The sequence below is a fragment of the Cyprinodon variegatus genome, unplaced genomic scaffold (genome assembly GCF_000732505.1).
Source record: "Cyprinodon variegatus isolate N-32 unplaced genomic scaffold, C_variegatus-1.0 Scaffold367, whole genome shotgun sequence".
NCBI classification, from domain to species: Eukaryota; Metazoa; Chordata; class Actinopteri; order Cyprinodontiformes; family Cyprinodontidae; genus Cyprinodon; species Cyprinodon variegatus.
The window spans coordinates 610,214-635,904 of NW_015150820.1; the positions used below are offsets into that span (position 1 = coordinate 610,214).

The 25,691-nt window shown below is 37.1% G+C and overlaps 1 protein-coding gene across 1 annotated transcript in view; it reads left to right on the forward strand.

Moving 5' to 3' along the window:
* LOC107092093 (neurobeachin-like) overlaps positions 1-25,691 on the forward strand; it is a 238,477-nt gene that overhangs the window by 96,955 nt on the left and 115,831 nt on the right. The window contains exons 21-33 of the mRNA XM_015386380.1: positions 265-457; positions 555-1,535; positions 4,005-4,222; positions 4,418-4,571; positions 5,779-5,787; positions 6,083-6,263; positions 7,018-7,106; positions 7,299-7,406; positions 8,709-8,877; positions 10,069-10,501; positions 16,197-16,357; positions 17,324-17,450; positions 18,773-18,900. Of these exons, the coding sequence (XP_015241866.1) occupies positions 265-457; positions 555-1,535; positions 4,005-4,222; positions 4,418-4,571; positions 5,779-5,787; positions 6,083-6,263; positions 7,018-7,106; positions 7,299-7,406; positions 8,709-8,877; positions 10,069-10,501; positions 16,197-16,357; positions 17,324-17,450; positions 18,773-18,900 (2,951 nt within the window). The remainder of the gene's footprint in view (positions 1-264; positions 458-554; positions 1,536-4,004; positions 4,223-4,417; positions 4,572-5,778; positions 5,788-6,082; positions 6,264-7,017; positions 7,107-7,298; positions 7,407-8,708; positions 8,878-10,068; positions 10,502-16,196; positions 16,358-17,323; positions 17,451-18,772; positions 18,901-25,691) is intronic.

The following is a 25,691-nucleotide window of genomic DNA, read 5'->3' on the forward strand; positions in this document are numbered from 1 at the left end:
CTATAAGAAGAAGGTAGCCTTAGTCATGACATAAAAGAAGTTAAAATCTGACAAAACATACTTATATTTAGGTACCTGTTTTTCAATTAAATATTTTGACAAAAACTGCAATGCAAAGTGTGCCATATTAATGCATTTGATCACAAAACCATATGTGACTGCTGTCTACTGGCAAAACACAGTTGTGCCAACTGTTGTCTAATCTTTGTTGATATCGTATTCACCTCACATGAAGCACAATAATTCATGGCTTGGATTTTACAGGTGTCTTTTGCAGTGCTCCGTATGGCAAGACTGGATGTTTTCTCTCAGCTACATCAACCCCAAAAACTCAGAAGAGCAGAAAATCACTGAAATGGTGTACAACATATTCCGTATCCTGCTTTACCATGCCATCAAGTACGAATGGGGAGGATGGCGTGTGTGGGTGGACACTCTCTCTATAGCCCACTCTAAGGTAAGTATAGCCCAAAGGAGGATAAACGCTGACTTTTACCCAATGTGTAAAGTAAAGGAATACATGTTCAGGGGATTTTATTTAAATTTCTTTATAGGTGACATATGAGGCACACAAAGAATATTTGGCAAAGATGTATGAAGAGTACCAGCGTCAGGAGGAAGAGAATATCAAGAAAGGGAAGAAGGGTTTGGTCAGCACTATCTGTGGTCTGTCTGCTCAGGCCTCGAGCATCAAAAGTGTGATTGAGATTGGAGAAATAGATGATAATTCACAGACCCCCGAAAGTGAGGGAGACTACGAGAGTTCTGACTCCCACAACTTGCTGACCGGGACAAAAGGGGCTGAGGACAACTTCCAGGGAGCTGGGGATGCATTAGACGGGGTCAGAGTTGAAGTTCACGACCTTCTGGTGGACATCAAAGCTGAAAAGGTGGAAGCTACAGAAGTAAAGATGGATGATATTGAGTTGTCTACTGAAACGCTGGCAATGTCTGAGAATGGGTCTCTGGCTGAAGTAGACTCTCTGTTGGACAATGTTTACTGTGCTGCTGTGAAGAAGCTTGACAACAATGTCAGCAGTATGCTGTTGCCAAAGGGGAACATGGATAATCAAAATGCTGCACCTCTCATTACATTGGATGACGAGAAGGACAACATTCCGCACAGTCAAAATTTTCTGTTTGGCAAGGTGACAAGCGGGTTAGCAGACAATCTCTTACCTGATTTGACTCCAGCTGAGCCTCAAGTCCTACCCAGTTCAGAACTTCCATCTCGCACCGTTTCTAGAGATGAAGTTAGCCTTCTGGCTCACATGAAAGGTAGCTCCTTACCCAGCATCATGGAGAAGCATGAGGTTGATCTTAAAACAGTACTTGAAAGCAAGAACTCAGAAACTGAGACCTCTTCCAAAACCCAACTGACCTCTAATGGGACAGCAGCACTTGAAGGGGAAGCCTTGGCTGCTGGTAACACCAATGGTGCGCTAGAGTCAAGACGCAACACTTCTGAGGCTCCAAGGTTGGATGATGGGAAAGACAAGGAGATGAAAAAGATTCAGACAACAGCCACAACACAGGTTGGTCTAATCATAGATCTGTTTCATATAAAGTTTTTTGTTTTATATCTAATCCTACAGATTTTTCAAAATGTAAGGAGTTCAAAAATACAAATCATATCAATTAGATCAATGTTTTGGGGTAAATTATGTTATTTTATGGCTAATAATGTACTAGTGGTTGTAAAAAAAAAAAAAAAAAAAAAAAAAAATTCAACAGTCTTGAAACTGATTCCCTGTAATTCAGTGTGTTCATTGAATTGTTCATCGAAAAAACAAAACTGTGTGGAGTTTGATCAATAAGAGTTTATTCATGCTTAGAAGAAAACAAAACAACAGAGTCGGAGTTAGTCCTTATTCAACAGCCAAATGCAGCAAATATCATACCTTAAAACAGGTCTTTCCAGGTTTTGTGAAAAAGATTGTTGCATTTTGGGTTTTTATGATGATAAAAGGGGAACAACACACACTCACATGTGCATAAAATAGTTGGAGGTTTAGCTAAAATGAGCCAAAATGCTTTAACATGGAAATAAAAAAAGCAAACACATTTAAGTAAATTGAACAAAAAACAATCAAACTACAATTTGAATGGATGGATGAAAAGCCTAAATTGTGTAGATTCAGACAATAATACGGGGAATCAGAGGGTGTGCAGTAATCTGTGAGCTTTGTAACAATGAGAGAACCCCTACATTAAAGCCCCATTCACTTTCTGAATGAGCAGAAAACTGCATTGGTTTCACCAGGAGCGCAGAAAACAAAGCAACATGATTCTGTTCTAGTAGTTCTGGTTTGGGAGATCCTGTGGCTTGTTCTTCACACATATTTTAATTGTTTTCTTAATTAGCAGTGTTAGTTTATGGTCTTTATTGTAAGTTTGTTTGCTTATAACATTTATAAATGCTCAAATCAGCGGAATTGTTGAAGAACTTCTCCAGTTTAGCTCTTATGAAGTTTTCTGGCCAGAAACAACTTTGCTATTTGCTTCTGCCACCTGGAGTAAAATAACAAATTTATCTGCTATCAAGGAGATTGTGCAGCCTTTGTATCCAGGTATTGGCACAAAGCCCCTGCAAGCTCCTACTGTTGAAAAAAAAACATGCTTAAAAGGTTGCACTGTAAGAGAAAGCATTGACAGGACAAAGGACAAATTGTACAACATTTGATAGACTGCAAGATTGCTTTTCTGGCTCTAGGTACATACAGTAGTGCTTGAGACAACTCCAAAACACAGAACCTAACTCAGTTTATATTGAAGGGTGTTGCCTCAGGCATCATGTGGTGCTGTCCACTTAATCCTGTACAAAGGATCAAAGATTAGTTGTTTTATATTTTATAATATTTAAAGAGTTTGTGTTACATCATTTGAAACAGTACATATGTTAGATATTGTTGTATTAATTAGTCAAAAACTTCAAACAAACCAGTAACTGGACTGCATGACATGACCTACAAGTCTAGGTCTATGGAGTGTCCTTATACAGCCCAACTTCTTAATCCAGAAGAAACCCCGTTGGGTAACTTGATAAATATCTGCCAAAAAAACAATAATGTGGAAGGTGGTCTAATTGTCATGGGCTGGAATACCTTTCCACAACTCAAAGATTCACAGTTCATCTTCTTGTTTAGAAAGTCAATGTTTTTTTGGTTTTTTTTTTAAAGAAAATGCAGACATTTCTTGTTTTATCAGCCAATATTCGGTTTTTCCTATTTTTCTGTAAATTTGCAGACAAATTATCAGATGAGACTGCTCATTTCTTAAACGCACGAACGTGAAAAGAAAACAAAACGACCGCTCCTGAGTCTAATTGGAAATTAAACAGGAAGACTGAGGTTGTTACACCGTTTGGCTCTCAGTGGATTGTTCTGTATTAACAGTCACAGAGATCATTTTCTCCCTGTATGGTGGATGTAATGGGGACAGGAAGGCCTAGTGCAACCAGGCGTCATCCCTTCGAGACTTAGGAAACTGGGTTGCTGAGATAGTTAACTGAACCAATATGAAGGAGGGGGAAGCAAAGTGTTATTCTGCAATAGTCACTTGGGACTTGTGCATTTCTTCCCCCCTCTGTACTCACTTTTAGAGGTTAGGTGCTTTTTTCATAGATTGGGTCACTGACAGTGGGTCAGCTAGATGAAGCTTTCACTTTTAAGTGTTTTTTTCCCCTCCAATTTCATAATAGCTCATGTTGAATTCATTGCTGATATTCTTAAAGGCTTTATGCTGCACTTTGCTGACTCATCATTATAATATTAGAGCCCTATTGAGCATTCATTATACTTCTTTGCACCAGCGAAAGATGTTATGTAACTACATACTTTAAACCATCAGCTTTTTCATATTGAATTAGACATTTGTTTTTTATCTTTTGGTTCATGATCACATCAGTTGGATTGCCGTCCATCTTCTTCATTCTAAATAACATGCATTGACTTTATAAGCACAGTAGGCTTTATTTATTTTAGTAATACATTGCCTGTCATCAGAGTGTGCAGGGACGCCAAGTCTCTGAGATGGAAAAGGACGTACGGGTGGACCTTGGCTTTAGGGCCATTCCCATTATGGAGGAGCAGCGACATCAGTTCAGCCCCGGTCCTCGCACTACAATGTTCCGCATTCCGGAGTTCAAATGGTCACCCATGCACCAGAGACTGCTCACTGACCTGTTATTTGCTCTGGAGAGTGACGTCCATGCCTGGAGAAGGTGTGTTAAGTGTATCATGTGAACTAGAGGGATGGATGAGTTTGAACATGATCCAAGGGGTAATCCCATAATTATTTTGAAGGGGAGGGTCTGCATAATGATGAATGCCAGCATAAAAAAAAAGGTTGGAATGAATAGATTTAATGTAAAACAGACGTTCATGTAATAACCTTGTTTCCACATATTCTTTTACAGCAATTGCACCAAATCTGTCATGGACTTTGTTAACAGTAATGAAAACATCATTTTTGTCCACAACACCATCCATCTCATCTCCCAAATGGTAGACAACATAATCATCGCCTGTGGAGGGATTTTGCCCCTTCTTTCAGCGGCCACCTCTCCTTCTGTAAGTGCATCTGCCTGGATCTTGTGAAAGGAAATATTGCCATCTAGTGGTCAATAAGTTCAACTGCTTCACACAACTGAATTTATAGCCATAGGATGTAAATGCTTGTGAGAAATTGTACCTTTAAATAGTTGAATCTTAATAAATAAGAAAATCATTGAAAAATTATTTTATTTAAGTGATTTGATTACGGAGTGTAATTTGATTTTTTTTATTCTACTTTCTGTCATCATACTTTAAAAAGTAACAATGGATTATTATTATTATTATATTTTACAAAAAATGTTTCCTGTTGTTTGAACTGTTGTACTGCTGTGATCTGGCATGGAGGGAATCAGCCTGTGTTTCTGCCGAGGTATTAGGGAAGACTAGTCTAGGCTCCTCTAATAGTGGCCTGTAGCTTGGCTGTTGTGTTTTCCTTGCCCTCTTTACAGTATCCCTTAGATTTTCTATGTGGTTTAGATTAGGCAAGTTTCCATCAACCACAGTGAAGCACAGCTAAACCCAGCAAGAAATTAAAATCTACATTCCATTAAGTTTACCAGCTTGTATATCCCCCCTAACAAGACTCATGAATTGTTTCTGGTTCACCAGTGACTTTCCCCAAGGAATGTGATGGTTTTTCCACGTGTTCAGGTTATCTCTTTGTGGTGGCTGTTATTGAGCTGACTCTAGTCCATTTATTAGTTGTATACTCATCAACCAGACTTTTAATTTTATTATTGTTTTTATAAATGTGTGTAAAATAAGCACTTTTTGAAGAGAGAGCTTTATACAAATAATCAATTATAGCCTATACTCCCTGTGGAGCATTTTAGTGACTATCTGTTAGTTCATCAAGTTGATCAAGTAAGCTTCTCTATGGGGTTCCCCATAAGACAAACTTTTTTTTTTTTGCCATTTTGATTTCTAGTTAATAATAAATCTATGCAGGATATTTGTTTCATTTTTTATTTAATAAATTAACTTTTAATGAAATTGTGATCTATTAAGATTCACCGGTAGGTACACAGATAGTTATTCCATTCCTTTGATCATCCCAATTTTGAGCCGGTTTTAAACACATTTATTTTGTATAATGATATTTGTCCTTAAAGAACTTTGTCATTTTTGTTTTCCTTGTTTCTCTCTCATACGTTTGTATAAGTTCAAAGGAAAAGAAAAGATTTTAAGCGCCTTTCTTATCTTTTTTTTTGCTCATAACTAGACTGTCAAGGTCACTACTTATACTTTTTAACATCTTTTCTTTTAATTTTGCACACTGTTGTTCTAGATAAGCCTCTTACTTCCCCTCCAACTTATTTTATTTTAATATTGTGTCTGCTTTCTCAAATAGTTTTCATAACCACAACAATACCTACACAGTTCTTAATTTGCAATAACATGTCACTCTGATGTGTTCATTCCCAAATATCTGTCCCTTGCATGATTTTGGTAATGAATATCGGTTCAACTGAAAACTTGTCACATACATATTTAGCATTCGTAATTCTCTTTTTTATTTCTTCAAGGCTGAGTTGGAGAATATTGAGGCATCGCAGGGCATGTCCTCAGAGACAGCCATCACTTTCTTGTCCCGTCTCATGGTGATGGTGGATGTTTTGGTGTTTTCAAGCTCCTTAAACTTCAGTGAGATTGAGGCTGAGAAGAATATGTCCTCTGGTGGTTTGATGCGCCAGTGCCTCCGACTGGGTAGGATTTGTTTGCCTGAGACCGTTTCCTGCTGACTGAATGTCAGCTAATGCAAAGGGGTGATGGAGAATTACAATATCATTCATTCATGCATGTACAACAGAAATTGAATTGAGTTGAAAGGTACTATAATAGTGTTCGCTTCACATAATAATAATTCCTCTAATCCCTTTAAATCCCCTGTTTGATCAGCAGAGCTAATTAATTTGGGGATCCTTTGGTATTTGTGTTCTATATTTTCAAATGCACATGGTTCCTTTGCTGTTTTTAGTTTTAAATTTAAAAAGAGGAGAGAGACTGGTTTCCAGTACTAGTGTTATTTTTGCAAATGGTGAATTATCCTTAAACAAAAACATAATTGCTGCATTCAGAATTCAATCATTTCAGTCGGCCTTTTTTGGTGGACATTTGTTTGTACACAGTCTCATCTTCATTCTTGTCTGTTTGTGCCTGTGGGTTTATGTGTATGTTTGCATTTGCTTGATTGTTAACTCTGACATGTGGTGTACAGGATGGCAAATCGCCTTCAGACTTCAATGTCCTTTTTCCCAACAAACAGTTTCTCATCACCGCTTTAGTGTGAAATCAGTCTGGCTGCTGATTTCACTCCTGCCCATCTCTCCTGTCAGCTTGGATCAAATACCCATCATAGATAACTCATTAGGTTTAAAGAGGTCATGCATGTTATCAAAATTACATTTTTTCAGTTGATTCTGAAATAAGACCCTATTTGTGTTCTTGGTGTTGTCCACAGTGTGTTGTATGGCTGTAAGGAACTGTCTAGAGTTTAGACAGAGACATAACAGGACGCAGGAAATCCTTCAAAATACTGTGACCTGCAAGGTATGATATAATGAAAAATTTAACTTTTAACAACTTCAATATTATATCTCAACCCCTTGTTAAATGTGTCTTTCTTTAACGTATTAAGATTGACATTAGTTTCTGTTTCTTCTACCTTCATGTTTATTGTGTACTGAAAGCTTTTAAAAGTAAGAAATTTCAAAAAGGGCTTTGCATACTTCCTGTTTTTAGATATCAGGGGAAGCTGGCCCTGCTAACCTTTCTCCAATCAAAGAGCCTGACCGCCTTCTACAGGATGTGGATATCAATCGACTGCGAGCTGTTGTGTTTCGTGATGTGGTGAGCCTTATCAGTTTATCCCACTGATGTTAAAAACCAATCCTCAGGAGCCAATTCCTTGCATGTTTTAGTTCAGCAGACCTAAATCAAATAAAGAGGTCATTAGCAGGCAGCTGGAGAACTCAAATTGCCTGTGCTGAAGCAGAAAAAAAATTATCTGAAGCATGCAGGATGGTGACTTTTGAGGAGTGGAGTTGGGCAGCCTTTGTCCCTTTGCAGAAAACATGCAAGTGTCACAATGACTGATAGTGAAGAAAAACATTAGGCTTTGAAAGTCATTACTGGTTTTATTTTTTTTTCTCTACACTTGACTTTAATTTAATGACGTTTTAGCATTTTCAACTTTCTATATGGGAAAATAAAAGGTCCATTTGGGCAAGTGTCCCACGACTTTCAGATGTTTCTCTGGCCCTACAAACCTGAATCAAATCGTTGTATAATCGTACTACATATAAAATGGTTCATGTAAAGTAAAGAAATGCCTTTTTTGTTCTCATATTTTGAAGCAGCAATGGGTCTTGCAAGTAACTGATCCTTAAGGACTTGAGTTTGATACCTCGATATAGTATAGTGTATGACAACTATGTTCAAAGCAGGTAGTTCCTAGGAATTTTTGCCATAAATTCGTTTTCATTAACAGAATAAAGACCAGAATATATACAGACAACATTTTGTGCTGGTCAAAAGGAGAAACCAGAAAAAAAAAAAAACTTTAAAGCACTGCTGAAATAGCACATTTAAAAACAACATAAATGTATGTACTGTTCATGAACGGCAGAGAAAATACTATTTTGATCGACTTTGATTAATTGTTTGAAATTCTGTGATTACTACACAGAAGTACTAAATAAATATGTTAATGTTTAGTCCAGTTCTCTGTGTTAAATATCTAGGTGTTTTTATGTGAATGTGGGTCTTTTAGATACATTTTCGTGATTTTCATCATGTTTCACATTTTATTGTCACATACTGGCGCTGGTCTTGGTCTTGACTCAGTCGCGACTTCCCTCGGTCTTGGTCTTGACTTGGTCTCGGACCCTAAAAGTCTTGGTCTTGTCTCGGTCTCGATACACTCTGGTCTTGGTCTTGTCTTGGTCTCGGGCCCTAAAAGTCTTGGTCTTGTCTCGGTCTCGATACACTCTGGTCTTGGTCTTGTCTTGGTCTCGGGTTAGGTGGTCTTGACCACAACACTGACTTTATGAGTTATGGAACTTTAATTTTCTGTGTAATTTATTATTTTTTTTAGAGAACTCAACCTTCTGAATCTAAAGCTTTCATAATAGCTGTGACTTCTTCCCACAGGATGACAGCAAACAAGCCCAGTTCTTGGCATTGGCTGTAGTGTACTTCATCTCTGTCCTCATGGTTTCCAAATACCGGGACATCCTTGAGCCTGAATGTGAGCCTGGCAAGATGAGCTGCCAGTTAGGTCGTGGTGTACGTCAGGAGATCAATTCTCCCACCAGCAAAGGTACTAAGCCCTTTCTTTTGTTACATCCATTCTTCTGCTCTTCTGATCGTAGTCTGAAGTGACTGAGCTTGATGAACAAAAATGCTAAGTGTTCTCAGTCTTTCCTCTTGTTCTGTTGCCAGCTTGCTGGAGCCGAGTGCTCGTTCTCTATAACAACAGGGATACCCTGCCTGTATTCTACCAGCTCAATATGATTAATTCATGAGTTCTGCTAATTGCACTGCACAAAATTCAACATTGAAGATAACAGACTTGTACTGAAGTTAGGAACTTAAATAGGCATCAACATCCACTCTGAAATAAAAGGTGGAAAGTGCCTGGAGTCATAAATCATACATCAAGTCACATGAAAGAAAATCATTGGCTGCCCTCAACGGTTTAACACAATGTCTGCAGTAGTTGCAATTGGTTTTGCGAAATGTATGAGTGAACATACTTTATCAATTTTCATTCAGATAAAAGGTGAAGTGAATAAAAGAAAATAGAAGTAGAGGAGAGAGGCCAGAGGGAATATGTAAGTGTAATTTAAAGAGCTGAGACCACGCAAAGAAGATGAGCAGTGAGAACTTAAGAGATGAGAAAGCTGTGGGTTTTTGGGGCAGTGGAGCCAGCCTTGCTATTTTCAGCCCCATCTGTCAGTGCACATTAGGCAAGCAATCCACCAGAGGAGAATGGGATCATAGAGGTTGCTGGGAGGAGAAAGGCACACTGCCGCCTTCATAAATTTCACCAGAAAATAGGGGAATTTTCCAGACGGCATGTGGCAGACGATTGTCTGATGGACCAGGAAGCCAGTCAACTTGCCGGCTAAATCAGACCCAGCTGACCGCGTTAGGGGCATGTGATGAATATTAATATAGCCCCTGCATTTTGGTTACCGCTGGGTCAAGATAAACTACAGTCAAACTAAACTAGCTTCTGCAACTCTGAAAAAGTATCTGAAAAACTACTTAGATAGTTTTAGCTTTACATCATGCTGTTTTATATGGTGTAAAAATAGGGTCAAATGTTGCTCATTAGTTTCATCATTATGGATAAATAAGAGCATACTCCTACAATTTAGCTTGGTGTATCACAGCTTTCATGGCAAAAAAGATTAAATATTCATAATAAATATGTAACAACATGTGAAGTTTTTTTCCCTTATTATTTATTACATGCCACTCCCTAATATGTGCCTCTCTTTCACAGAAACTCCTTTATCATTTCCAAGCAATAAGGACATGTTTTTGCCATCTGACGACCTCTGCATAGAAAGCCCCTTAACTCATACAGACTCTGGGATAAAAGATGAGCAGGTAGCCAGCATCCTTAATGGGTCTGACCTGGATCACAAAATGGGAGGAGCTAGGGCTATAAATGAGCTCATATCCACACTTTCCTCTGAGGTAAAGAAGTCCCAGGAGATCCTGTCTGAATCCTCTAGTGTCGAAATGATCAAATCGCCCTCCTCCGTCATCAGCATTAGTCAGTCCAAGAAGGGCATTAATGTCAAGGAGATTTTGAAGAGCTTGGTTGCTGCCCCGTTGGAGGGCGTGGAGGCTGGGCTGGAGCCAGCGTCCTTCCCAGACTCTGCTGCCAAGACCCAGGCTGTGCTGCCGGTGCAGTTTCAGTCCTTCGACAGGTGAGATAATTAGTTGTAACACATAACTCTCTAATAATGACCTCGATTAATTATTATTGTAGTTGTATCTTAAAGTTTTGACATAAGGTGAGAGGCTTGCAAGGATTGCACTGATTTATTTATTTTCATATATATCCAATACTTATTTGAGTCCTTTTAGAACAGGTATTAAAACCAAACTATTTCTATGTAAAAAAAAAACAAAAAAAAAACACACACAGTCATCCAGATTAGTATTGTGATCATATATTCATAACTACTTTAATACTATACTAATAAAATAATTGTTTTTATTTTATTGAGATGTCCCTGAATCAAGAATTGTGTTCCCAATGCATCTCTGGATCATTTCATGCATCATGTTCAAGATGTATCCCTGCTTTAACACGTCTGTATCAAACAGCCACCTTACTTCTTCGCACATCATCAAGTTCTGTAGAGGCCTGGTGATAAGCTGTTTCTCTGAGCAAGTGCAGAGGGAAGAAAGTTAAAACATCCAGGTTAAACTGATTGATTAATTACTGGTTGAAAGTATAAGTATAATCTTTTACATTTTAACCTTACATTATAACCTCAATAAAAAAAAGATTTGTGGTCATAGAAAGACCTGCTTGCATGTGGTCTCTCAAATGAACATAGAATGGTTATCTTAATCCATCAGGATTATCTCTGTTATGTGGAAAAAAAATAATCATTAGGTGACTGGAACACATCATTTATACCAGTCCATGTATCTTGTGCTCTTTTTAACAGCAAGATTTTTTGTGTGTGTGTATTTGAAATAGTCTCAGAAGAGCGTTCTACTGTTTTAGTTTATTTACATTCCTGGATTACATTGAACCTCACAGTAATCTGTCTGGATCTGACTGTTTACAAACCTGCTGCTGCCGGGATTTTAAGCTTAAGCTCCCCCGTGATCCCCCTGTTCTTTCAGGCTGATATTTTATAGCTACTTTTGCAGTAGAACAATATTTTAATGCTTATTTTTCATTATGATGAATTCAGTAAGGTCATACCATTAAAGACTGAACAAATGACACTCTGAAACAAGAGCAACAATGGAGCCTTTTCTCTCCCTAATGTGTTCTTATTGCTGAGGGGATGAATGGGGGGAAACATGGAAGAGTATGTGGAGAAAGGACAGCTGACAGGGAAGGGGTCTCCTGGGTGTTGATGACAGATTGAACAGAAGCGGCTACAGAGCACACTATGGTCAGCCATCGTCTTCACAGCTCACATCCATAATAGGAGCTGGCAGCCTGAAATTAGTCACCGCAGCAAAGTGTATTATTTTTGAAATGCTTTCACACAAAACCTCCTGACCACATATACAACTTTGTCTTATGCTTCGCATCCCACCCCCCCTTCTATTTGCTGTGTCTAATTGTTTGCCACCTGCCACTGAAATGAGCTGCCAGCCATGGAAAGGTCTTTCATTTGTCTGTCAGGGCAAAAGTAGATTGAAAATGACAATTTTAAAAAAGGAGGGGAAGAAAAACCTTTAAAGTAAAACGCATGCGGGAAGTCTGCCTTACATGAAAGGCTTAAACAATAGATCAACAAAACAAAACACTTGACCTGTATTGAATACGTTAAAGACATACTTTTATCTCCACTTCCTTGATTTTTTTTTTTCTTCCATCTTTACAGATTAGATGTTGATGTTTCGTGGTGAATTCTACATTTTGTTATTTTACGATAACATCCATGTGGTTTTATTGTTTTGTTCTTTTGCTAACAAAAGCATATCTTTGAAATACAAGACAAGAATACTTATTTTTGGTGAAAAATTGTATCTCAACTGCGTGATATTTAGGGTGATATACGATGTTATTCTTTTCTTACTACACATGAGGAAAAAGGACTGTAAATGATATCTGGTCTCAGCTAAACAGAAAACTTTACAAATCTTTGCTGTTCCCTCCTGCATGGCTTCTGGGTAAGGACTTTCTTATAACAATGCCTTTTTATTCTTACCCCTCCACCGAAGAGACCAAATTTGCAGACTGCATAGCTAAATTAAACAATTTATCCCCACTGAGCCACAGATTTCTGTAGTTTCTTTATAGCTGCCATGAGCCTTTTTGGCTGCTTGTCTAATCAGCGCTCTTGTGAGTTTAGCAGTGTGGCTGGTACTGTAGGTTTGCAGTAATACCAAATGATTGTTTTTTTTTTAAAAGGTTGTTTAAATGGTGCTTGGTTAAATGTTTAAATCTTGGGATAATGATGTTTGACCTAAATATATTTAAAGCTAAATACAACTTTATCCCAAAGCTGTTGGATGTGTTACTTGGTCTTCATTATTCTTTTTGTCTGTGTCAGTTTTGTTCTAGTGTTTCTATCTACTGTTGTGTTTGGTTCTAGTTCCCTATATGCATTGATAATTCATTTCTTTCCGTATTGAGTTATATTTAGCTTAGGATTTTCTACTGCTAATTAAACTCATGTTGATCTGTTTTGCATCCAGGAATGTCCATTTTAATATGTTGGAGCCCAGGTTTCATTCTTCCCCTCTTCCCTCTTTTCTGCTAGGCCTTTATCAGTGTAGTTTAGTTCATTTTTGCTGTTTTCTCTTCATCTTTGATATTCCCTTCCATTCTTCTTTAATTAAATACTCACTGAAGATTGTAAGTACAGCATTTTCTCCTTTAGGGTTTTCTCCATCTTTTTGAATAAAGCACTTTTAGATTAGAATCTTATCTACAATTTATGAAGAATGTATTTCTTCGGGTACACTTTAAATCTCCAGTTGCCACAGACTCCATTAATATTCATCCTAAGATTAATCTTTGCTTTATTCTCTGCTACTCAATTAAGACAATCATATTAATAAAATATGTGCAAGATAAACCATACATGATTCATGAGCTCTAGGCCGATGAATTATTCATGCAAAGCAGTGTATGGTTTTAGCAACGTCCTGCTGATCTAATCTAACATCTCAGCCATGCCAAAACATACGTTGAGAAAGCAGCAATACGTTCCCACACAGTTCCTACAATCAACAACATGCTGGTGTTGTTCTAAAATCTGTCAATTTAACAGAGTATACTGTAACTGTAGCTAGCTCTACTAGAAAAATATCATGTTATTAGTGTTCTTTAGAGCAAAACCTCCCTGATGATATTAATATTTCAGTAGGCTCCCTAGAACTTCTTGAATATTTCCTCTTCATCATATTATTAAGCCAATTTTAAATCAAGTTTTAAATAACTTGCTCTACTGCTGTTTCCTGTGTAAGACACTTATTGTGCTGTCTATTGGGCTGAAAGGTCACTGTGCATACTTTTTTGTATAGTTCCGAAAGATACTTCAATAAGAGAATATAAGCAAATGGTAATAAGCCAACCCTAAATGGCTCGCTTCTAGCTTGTGACCCGGAAGATAGACTTTGGATATAAAACAGCTACAAAAGACGACAAAAGTGTGCGTTGTTTTGCAGAGGGAGGATATCTGGGGATTTGCTGCAGATGACAACAGGCTTAGCTTGTGACAGTGCAAAGGCCTGGCCTTTGTCACCCAGAGTTACTGCAGGATATTGAACAAGACATTATCTGGCACCTTCACAAACTCAAAGGCCAACTGCAGACCCGATAAGGACAAGCTTCTCTTCACTGTCAGGGAGCTGCTGCAGACCCAAAGTCTCTGGATGTTTTCTTTTTTGTCTTTTTAATTCTTGGCAGAAAAAAATGTTGCATGCGAACAGAATTGTGAATTAGTGGTCTGTCTATTTTCTTGTCAAATGTTTTATTTTGAGTTTTCACATGCTTTTCGTTACATTTTGTTATGAATGATTTATTCTTTTCCTTTTTTAGCAGCGTGTGCTGTTTTATGTAGTACCATCTATAGATAGAAATTCATTTGGCACATTTTAGAGTTCATAAAATTTTAATATATAAAACTTTCACTGACCTGAAAATTGCAGCTGTAAGCAGCTAATTAAAGTAAGGATAACTTAATTACACTAAAAACTGCATATAATATAATTATATGTACAAGTAAGATGTATTATTTGCATTCTTAGTAAAAAGCTTTAAGCTGTGTTAAACAGTAACTGTAAGGTTAATCATTAAACCTTAACTAAACTAAGGTTTGTAAAAGCCTGTGAATAAATTAGTCTTTTTATTACAGAATCAGAAAGACACTCTGCAACATGTAGAATAATCTATAGCCCCTAATATTGGGATTTTTTTTTCTTTCTTAGTAAGAGAAAAACTCTTTTATGAAGAAACTCCCTATCGTTTGGCAGAATCCCCTTCGCCAAAAGAACATCTCCAAGTCTTTTACTGTGAAATTTAAAAGAAACAAGTTTTTATTTTTGCTATATTTAGCTTTATTTCTTTGCTCAAACTTTTTAAAGAATAAATAAGAATGTTTTATTTCTTTTTCTCTCCTCTCACTTGACTGATATATTTGCACGTTTTGACAACTAAATCTTGTCATGGTTTTTCTGCTAAGGAATGGCCAGTGAAGTTAATTTCAGTATTGATTTTTTTTTTTTTTTATATATATATATATATATTTTACATGCTGTTTCCCAATTTCTTTTTTTGTTCAGTCTTGACTCCAACTTTTTCTGGTCGATGTTAATTTTTAATTATCATAAGCTTGGAATTTCTTTAAAAAAGTTGTTCAACTCTGTGTTAATATTATTTTCAGTGTTTGTTTAATTATAATTTTCAGTAGAGCAAAGAAAAATAATTGTTAATATTTCTATAGCTAACAAATGAAAGTACATTTCATATATATCTAGTTTTTTTTTTCCAGTTTAGAAAACACAAACATGAAGCTTTGTTAGTTAAATTCTTCCAGTTGCTCTTCTGGATACTTCCAGGAATCTTTTCTGTTTGTTTTTTTGTTCAGTCACTGTTCACAGAGGGACACCAGTAGCAGAGAGCAGATCTAAAGGAAAGTGGAGTAGCTCAATTGCTGACCTTCACGTTTATTTACTTATGTCTCTTGTGTATATATATGTGTGTTTTTTTCAAATGGTGCAAGTTAAAAGATGTGGTTACAAGTCAGGATGTTTACTTTTTAAATACCCTCACTAATGAGTGGGCATGCTTAGGCTGTCTGCGGCTAAAGGCAGCGCGAGATGAGAAACATTTGTTCTTTTTTTTTTTTTTTAGCTCACTTTAGAATTCTAGATTTTAGTTCTATTTAATATTCTATATAGTATTTCATTTTTGTATTTCACAACCACAGGGGAAATATGCTAAAATAAAATCTTGTCTTTTGGTTTTGTGTTTGTGCATGCTTTTTTTTACAGATTATACATCTTCATATAAAACTGGTGTTCGTTTGAATGACAGGCGGACAATTTTAAACTGTAGAATCTACAATTGTAGCAAAAAAAAAAAAAAAGACAATTAAAAAAGAATAAAACATAGCTGATAAAAAACTTTTACTCTCAATAATACATTCTTAAAAAAACAAAACATTTTCTTAAACCGGAATTATTTTTGCTTAATTATTTTATTTCAGAAAGTATCATTAGTGGAAGCACATGATAATACAAGTGTTTTTTCCCAGGTTGCATTGCACTGTGTTCTCCGTACTGCATTTAGATATGAGATATTATTCTATTTCATTCAGCAGAAATCAATCTAAATATATTATTTGTTTCTTTGTTTGTTTTCTATCCAGTTGTTATCAGTATTTGTAATTTGGATGCATTTGTTTTTTTGATATATAGGAGTGTGGTGGTACCGGTAAAGAAAACCTCCCCTGGCAGCTTTGCAGTTAACACACTTGGAGCCAGCAGCACCAGCGCCTCACCTGGGCTTTTAAGTTGCAGCGCTCCCAACATCTTTGCTGCTGCATCTGCAACTTCGAAGAGCATGATTAACACCACTGGTAGGTGTATCAAAACAACCTGGAGCTCCCATCTAAAATTAAACTTCTACCTTCAATATCAGTATAATTTATTTTTAATAAGTGGAAATTTAGACCACTTTAGGTTTGCTGGTCATTCAGATGACCCAGCCTGTTTCCTGTGCTATTTGAAATTCACTTTATCCTGTATTTGCTTTCTGTGACCACTAGATGGCTCTATTTGCTCTCTGTTCACCCGTCGTAGCTGTCCATACTCAGCTAACTGCAAAATACTATTCTGCACAAATGACTGCACCCCTCATTCCCCAAATAGAGTCTGCTTTAAAATGCTGTAAACCGATGCTTTTCTAGAAATGAGAATAATATGTGTATTATATATATTGCATAGCAATCATTACTGTCTGATTGCATCACCTTAATTTCCTCTTGCCGTTATGCTGTTTCTCCTGACCCTGATGAACTTAGTTCTCCTTAGTTTATGCTGTTTGCTATTCTCAAAGAATCCTTTTCAAATACAAATAATTAGGAGCTTCACCATTTTTCTCTATGTGCTATTTTTAAAAATAAAAAACCCCTCTCCTTTCCAAGCCCCTGCTCAGGAATTTGAGAAATGTATCCTAATAGAAATGTGCTTTCTCTTAGTTAACCCGCACGCTAACACCCCAATCCCATGATCTCTTTTTGCCTCATTTTAGCCTGGTATAAAGACAGTGTCAACATAATTATTTGCTGTCATGCAAATATGACGCTTCACATTCGAATTGGATGTTCCGATACACTAATAAATGCCTGGAAAAAGGTCAAATTGTGTAAATAAATTGCTTTAGGAAAATTACTGTTTTATGATTTGAAAGGTTTTGAAAAGGTTCTGATTAAATAATATAATTCTGATTATAATCTAGAACCAGGAGAGAGTTTTTTTTTACTGATTCTAGAATTAGTTTTGCTCTTCATAAATGTTTCATGCTTTTGTTTTCCTCCCTGCAGGAGCCACTGAAGCAGCCTCTGCTTCTGCATCATCTTCCTCCAGTTTTGTCAATGGAGCAACCAGTAAAAATCTCCCTGCTGTGCAAACTGTGGCCCCCATGCCTGAAGATAAGGTGGAAAACATGAGGTAAAGCATGGCTGTTCAACCTTTGTGGGATAACCTGTTATTAAACTCACTCTATGTGACTTATGGGGTAAAACATCTGCTTATAGTTAAAGATGAATGCGCGTGATTTATAATAATTGTAATTTATATGTTTTCCCCCAAAATGTTGTTGTTTTATGTCTTTTTATATTTTGTTTGTGTTTATTTCATTTTTTGTAAAGCAAAATATCAAAAGATTGAAAAGAATTTATAGCTTTTAGCCAAACTGTTAATGGGAATGCCCGAAGGTTTGGGTGTATATCTGGTTTGGAATTTGTCTCCTGTTGACTGCTGAGAATATACAGTAGGTCTTTCTCCACAGTCTCTTTATCTCTTTATTTGCCAGTGTGGTGCCTGAAGAATAAAAATATGGTTTCCATGGCAGCAGTAACTAACATCACTGCGCTAGACTCCAGATTTAGATGATAACACATCTTAGCTATAATATCTGCTTCACATTGGTTAAATAACATATCTGCTGTTCTGCTGAGATGCCATGTTTTTCTGTTTGTTCGTGGAGCTTCTTATTTCACAAGATATCCATCTTTTCTGTTTGTCTGTGAAGTACACCATAATCCACTACCTAAAAGACTGACACCCTCTGAGCTCAAACCTTTTAGCTCTCTGACAGGATTACAGGCAGCCTACGGAGATGCAGGCCCACGTCTCAGGGAGGACATCTCTCCGAGTCACCTAAACCTTCAGCATCCTCCCTTTTATGCCAGTGTGTTATGCCTATGTTGTGTTTTCCCAGCTTGCTTTGGGGCAGATTACACTACACATCCATCCAAATCCTACACCAAGCCTTCCTGTCTTTCTCTTTCAATCTTTTTTTTGCTCATCTTAGGAGAAAAAACAAGCTTCAGCTCTCCTCAGGTTGCCCTTTTCATCTTTTTTTGTACACATAAGCGCAGGGAGATAAGCTAAGGCTCGGCTCACATCCGTATTCAGTCTGAGTTGAATAGCTGCATGACTCTAGATCACTGATTTTCTGAAGGTGTTCAGATAATGTCATGCAGAATTGTATAGTAACTACTGTACAGTTCTCGTTTCCCAGCGCTAATTTACAGTCATCTCACTTGTACCCCTGACCACATGTCTTAAAACCTAAAACAGATTCTCAGATGTGTTTCAATAACTTATCTTATTTTCACCTGCGGAATATCTGCCTCCACAACCTGGAGAGTGTGGACAGTGGCTTGCAATGTCCGCTTTGTCATCTTTTTTATGCTTGAAACTTTATATCATTTACAACTTTAAATTTGGCTAAGTTTTCAATGTGATTTTTGGTGTCCATTTTACAGCATTACTACAAAATTAGAAAGAGCATTGGAGAAGGTGGCTCCCTTGCTGAGAGAGATCTTTGTGGACTTTGCTCCCTTTCTGTCACGGACTCTGCTTGGCAGCCACGGACAAGAGTTACTTATTGAAGGTAAAGGTTTCATATTTTGTATAAAACTTTCAGTGCTATGTTAGCTATCCTGTCTCTGTCAACCTCCTTTTTGCACAGTATCTCACAGGCTGCTCCGCAGATGTGTGCACACAAGAAAGAAATATTTTGAAACATTTTCATCTTATTCATCTCTTACAAATCTTTTGCTTTGTTTTGTCTTTTTATGGGCCATTGTCTAGATGAAATTCTTTTAAACAAAAGGTTTCTTATTCACAACCAAACCAATAAATCCTGAAAAAAGTATTTTAATTTTTTATTTTATTACATTTTTGCAAATATTGCCATAACTTGCATCAATGCAATTACTGTAATGTTTGCAGTCACAGTGCCAAGAGCCAAAACAATATCAGATATTCTCAGTATCAAATGTATTGCTAATTTTTTTCTGCTCTATGGGGAATTTAATTAAAATAAATCTTTTCCTTTTCCTTTTTCCTATGGAAACAAGTATAGATTAGTTTTACTCATAGTTCAATGTGAATTAAAAGAAATATGAATCTGTCACTTGCACATCAAAAATGAATGAGCCTTTCCCAGTTTTAGTAACTGCTATATATTTCAGGGCTGCAACTAATGATTATTTTCCAAATCTATTAATCTGTCAGTTATTTTTTTGATTAATTGATTAATAATCGGATATCCAAATCCGATTTTTTTATTTTTTGTTTTCCCGAATTTTTTCCAAGGTGAAACTAAAATGATTCTACTTTAGGAGTTCTGGATAAATTATATTGACAGATGAAAAAACGTTTTTTTTTATCTTAGATGGAAAATGTTTAAATTTCTTTTACAATTGTGGAATAATTGCTCCTCAAGGTGGGCTGCTTTGTCAGCAAAAGGCATGTTTTAGAGTTTGTACATTCCAGTTAACGATTAATCGATTACTAAATTTGTAAGCGATTATTTCAATAATCGATTAATCCCGATTAAGACATTTATAACATAATGTAATTTCTATTATTTAGCACAAAAAAGAAAAAAAAGAGTGGTCTTTCATTATGAAATGATCTGCTCAGGTAGCCAGGTTTCTGTTAACAGCTAAACTGTATATGTTATAGTTTCACATTGTGAATATATATTTTATATGAACTGAAGTACAGCTCAATTTTATATAGTAGCCTTCTTTTAGCCAGCTGACCACTTTGTATCAACAGGTGGGAGAAGTTGTGTGAGCAATTATAGAAAATTGTTAAAAAAGAAAGGTAAAAAAAAAAAACTACTTACTGCTTGCCATATTGCCCACATTGTTTGCAGTGATGCATACTTCCTTTGCCTTCCTCTTCCATTTTTCTATGATGGTTATGTGTAGCCTCCTCCAGCTTCCACTTAAAATCATCTCTGTCAGAACTCCTTGTGCCTAATCTCATGGAATCATATGAGATTCTTACACTCCTTCCCCAGGCTTGCTTAAGCTTGCATTCACAAGATTACAATGGCACTTCAGTCAGTATGCACATGTGCAACACACTGTCTGCAAATATGTGCCTGTGTGTAAATAGTGCAAATTATAGTTTATGGTCTTTTGCCTTTTAACATGCGGACCAAAATTATTTTGTATTATCTAATATACAAAACTATTTTTGTCTGAGTTGTTTATATAGTTAAATAAAGCTTTATTTTTTTTTTTTTTTTAAAGTGTCTCTGCTTTATGTAGGTGGTATTTTAAAAATGCTGTAATAAAATGTTTTATTTATGATTAACTTTTCTATTAAACCAGTTGCTAAAACTCTGCTTTATCTTTATTTTATTTTTTTCCCCTCCAAACTTTATTTTAAACACGTTACCCACCAGGAATTCTACCCTCATAAAACATGGTTGCACCACAAACACATCTTTGGATGACATTTGGCCAAGCCTTCTTGCTCAATGTCAAGAGGGAGGAAAGAAAACTCAGGTAGCAAAGCCTTGACAAGTGTGAATATGTCTGTTACCCTTTCACTCACAGTCTGTCAGCAGACTGACCAAGCTGACAAACCAAAGCTGATCTCAGGCTGCAGACTGTAACCCCACAAACAAGGTCGTAGATAGACAGCTGGGTCCTCTGCGCTCCTCACCAGACATGTTTAACCCTGTCTGCGTCTTTGAAAAGCACTGCTCCTCCTGGATTAAAACAGGTTTATCTAAAATAAGAAGTGCAGAGCTTCCTTATTTACAGATAGATTCTTATTGAATGTTTTACTGTATTGAACCAACTCAGTGTATTAGCCACAGTCTGTTTGTGCTCATGTTGATTTTGTATTCTCTTCTGTTTCTCTCTCTACTTTTCCTCCTGGACCTTCCCAGGCACACAGTTGAAATACTGTGCTGCAGTGCAAAGGCGCTCTATTTACCAGTAATTACCACCCATCCATCACTCTTTTGATTGCCTTGGGTCAAGCCCTCCTGTGCCCCTTATGCCCCTTTCCTTCACCCTGTTCCTTCACCCCCTTTTCAGATGCGTGGTCACTGCAGCAATTATGTTGAGTGCACTGAGAGCTTCACACTTGGAGCTGGTGGGTAAGGGCTCTGCACGAACACTACTGCTGTTGTGATGCCTGCCGCCTGCTTCTCTGTCCCCTGAGTGGCCCAGTCTGCCGCCACATCACCCCACAATGCCACATTCACCCGTGTCTCAACCCTGTGCTGTTTACAGGAAAGGACTGGCAGGGCGTGTTTAAATAGAATGCATTTAGTTTGTCTACCAGCACAAGGCCAGGGTCAGTCGGCCACCTGACTCCTGTGTCAAACCGTACTGACTTATGGCTAACATGTCACTGCTATAACAAGAGGTCAAATGTGGCACTCCATGTACAAGAGAAGGGTCACTTCCTCTCAAAGTACTTACAATATGTTCCTTTGGATAGCCTCTGCTCTTAAACAGAGAGACAAACCCAACACTAAATGATCCATCCATTTTTAGTTTTCTATATTTTTCTTTTCTTAAAAGTCTGTGTTGTTGGTTTAAAATTCATAGCTTTAATTTTATTCTTTTCATCAGTGATTGAAGTCCACCTAAAACGTTTGAAGACATTAAAGCATTATAACAATAATAATTGCAAAAATATTATGTCTTACATATATGCATATATTTAGATGTAAATATAATTTTTTAAATATATTTGTCTGTTAGGAGGTTTATTGATTTGATTATTATTTAGCAATAAATAAACAATTATTTAGAATTATAGAGTAAATGCAAAGCTGATAACTAGGGATGCTGTTTCATGCAAATGTGTTAATGTATTTGGCTTCCTGTCAAGAAAAAAAAATACAACAGAAAGTAGTTTTGAATGCAATTACAACTACAAGTAAGATTGTATAGAGATGATCTGTAGAAATATTCAAGACCTCAGGACTCTGACTTAACCCTAAAATACTCTTATTAAAACCATTTTGTCTAGCTTTGGCTTTATTTTTAGGTGTTCCTTCTTGTTTCAACAAGAATTTCAATTTTAATATCAGTTTTGCTCAGATTTTACAAAGGCAGTTATATGCTAACGCCGAATGCATGACACAAACCATGTAACATGTAAGGAAAAGGTATTTGTTCTAAACTTGTTCTAAAGGTTTCCTCCATTTTCCCCCCCATGTCTTCTTATAAATTGCTAACTTATTATAGCTTTATTTCAATAATGGATATTTTCTTTCAGTTTTCATGCTAGCTTGACATGTGGGTAACTTTCACTCCAGCCACCTCTTCACTGCTCGTCTGTTTAATGCTCTCTCTGCCCAGTCTGTCAGTTCATCAGTTCATAGGGGTGGCCATGTCTCGCTAAGTTTGTAGTCGTGGCATATTCTTCACGTTTTCGGATAGTCGACTAAACTTGATAATATGTTATTCAACATAACCCTGTTTTAAAGGCTACATATTCTGCTGTTTTTTACCCTGTAAATAGATTTTACTGTGTACTTGCCTCTAAGAGGGCAGAAAAGTTGAATTCATTCCTTCTAGGTAGATATCGGTGCGATCTTTTTGGGTCATTCTTTTCAATCCAGTCCATTCATTTGATTCAAAACTGAAAAGGGAAGGAAGGATTTAAAACATTTTATGTCCCCTTTAACCTTCTTCAATTCTTTTTGTTTGATCTTTGTTGTGTAATTTTACCATTAGAATATGAATGTATTAACAACTAGAACCGGAAGTTATAGTTAATTAATACGTCATACAAATCAAGGGTAAAACCAAGTTATGATCACTACTTAAATGATAACTGATATTTTGCTCAATTACCAGGTGTTATAAACAGCTTACCATTGTGGCTGGACATTTGGACTTGCTGTTAAAATCTAAGATCCATCTATTGTCTAACACGCTTAATCCCAAGTGGGTTCGCAAGGGGTGCTGGTGTCAGCTTTCCATGGGCGAGAGGTTGGGTACACCCTGGACAGGTCACCAGTCCATCGCAGGGCAACACAGGACAAACAACCATTCATGCACACTCACACCTAAGGAGAATTTAGAGAAGCCAATTAACCTAACAGTCATGTTTTTGGACTGTGGGAGGAAGCCGGAGCACCTCAAGAGAACCCACGCATGTTCAGGGAGAACATGCAAACTCCATGCAGAAAGAACCTGGGTAGGGCATAGAACCCAGAACTCTCTTGCTGCAAGGCAGCAGTGCTACCCACTGCGCCGCTGAGCAGCCCTAAATCTAATCCTAGATCCATAAATAGTAAATGCCATAACTTTGTTTATAATTCAGAGTTATTTATGATTAACCACATGGAAAATATTTCCTTCTATCTGTTCAAGTTGTTTTCTCCAAGTAAGTTGAGTCAGCTTTGTATAAACAATCTGACCACCGCTGTATAAATAATCACAGAAAAACCAAAATTAAAATTATGTTACTTTTATTTAACCTAATAATCCCTCTCACAGCCTTATTGTTTCATGACCTATGCAAACACTACAACTACTGGAGTAAACACAGGATACATGAAAGAATCAGTAATGAAACAGTTCGTATTGAGCACTTGAGGTAGTATTTGATCATGTTCATTATCTCAGCTGTTATGCTGTACTGAGGGAGTGTTTCTCAGATTAACAGCATAAATGGTATAAAGCAAACAGATGTGTAATAGTGGATGTTGGTAAAAATCAAATCAATCAAGTTTCACTTATTCCAGCAATAAACAATTACCAATAAACACAATGCATTTGATGGGACAACACTGAAATATGTATGGGAATGAGTGATTGTGTTGCACAGCAACCGATAGCTTAGCAGCTACGACAGTTAGACCACAGCTAACAACAGCTAACCAACGCGCCACAAACAAGCTAACGCTATCAGTCTAATTCTGGTACATCATAAAAATGTCTTTTAGCCATAAACCAAGCTGCCTTTCATAAGATGGTCAACACCCAAACACATGGCAGCTTGTATAACAAAGTGAAGTCAGACTGGTAAAATGCACATGAGGACAAACTAGATGGGAAACGCACAAAACATGACAAAAACACAACTTCACGAAGATGGAAACGACGGCAGTAACTCTAAAAACACAAGATTTGAATGTTTGTCATAAACCTCACCAAAAATAGTTCAGGAGCTCCTTTTTGATAAACAAATCAGCATCTAACTACTAATTCTACTCAAAAATGTATCAAAATGATAAAAAAAATCCTTAACTTGCTGCTGTACCACAGCAGTGGAAAGCATGGATTTTTGTGTGGTTCCATTGTGAGCATCTGTATTGTCGATGGCTTCACCCCAGTGGGTCACAGACAGAGGTGACAGGCAGTCACAGTGGCTTGGCAGGTTCATGTGATGAGAAACGCTCACAATGGAGGAAGGCAGGCAGCGACTCAGTGGTCCTTGGGTCAGAACCACGCGGGGAGCAGAAGGGAACACCGGACACAGGTGTTGGGCCAGGACAGAGCCTGTTCCTATCTATTCAATCGCATCACAGAGATCTGGACAAAGGTGCATTACCAGCATGGTTCTGCTGCAAAAACAGACCATGGTTCTGGAGATTGAATCACATGTAACTGTGGTGTCCAGCTGTGATGTTGGGTTCTCTTCTTGCATCAGACCGATTTCCAGAAGAAGAGAAAGAATGAAAGGTTTTCTGGTTGTTTTAAAGGTGCCATGACTGCGGACTGCATCAAAACACATCTGTAATCTGATGCTCTGACATTTAAGTTGTAGTTCCAAACCGTAACATCTATCAGATGTTATTTGTGCTCTTCATGGTGTTTTTTTCTACCTAATATGTCTTAACAACCTTTAAGTCTTTCACCGTATAGCTGCTTTAAACAGAAATGATGTTCAACACGGGTGGAACTTCTGTTATTTTTATAATATTTGGTTGCACTGGATTTTTTTCACTGGTATGATGGTAAAAGAGACTGAAAAAGAAATGCAAACACATTTTTTGTTTACAACCATTAGTCATTTTACTTGTGCTTGAAAATTGTAATACTTTTAGTAAAAATCCTAGTCAAAGACTAAAATTTTGATCTAAAAAGTAGAAAAGGTCCAAAGGGTATAATCACATAGCAAGACACTGTTGTTTCTTTTACTGCCGAACCGCAACATTGAACCAAAGCATTCATTCGATTGAAGGTTTTAGTCAGTCTCATATTTAATTAGTCCTTCAGAGTTACTTTCACTGCTGATTGCACCTTTTATGATTATCTCCAGGTGCAGCAGAGAGGTGTAGAATAAAAAAAAAAAAAAACAGTTGCAGACTCTATCTTCTACAAATGAGCTTTTCACACCTGTCCATGTTTCATTAGAGTTGTCTGCTTCGGTGGCTCAAGCTGGAGGTTAGGGAAGAAGCTGTGA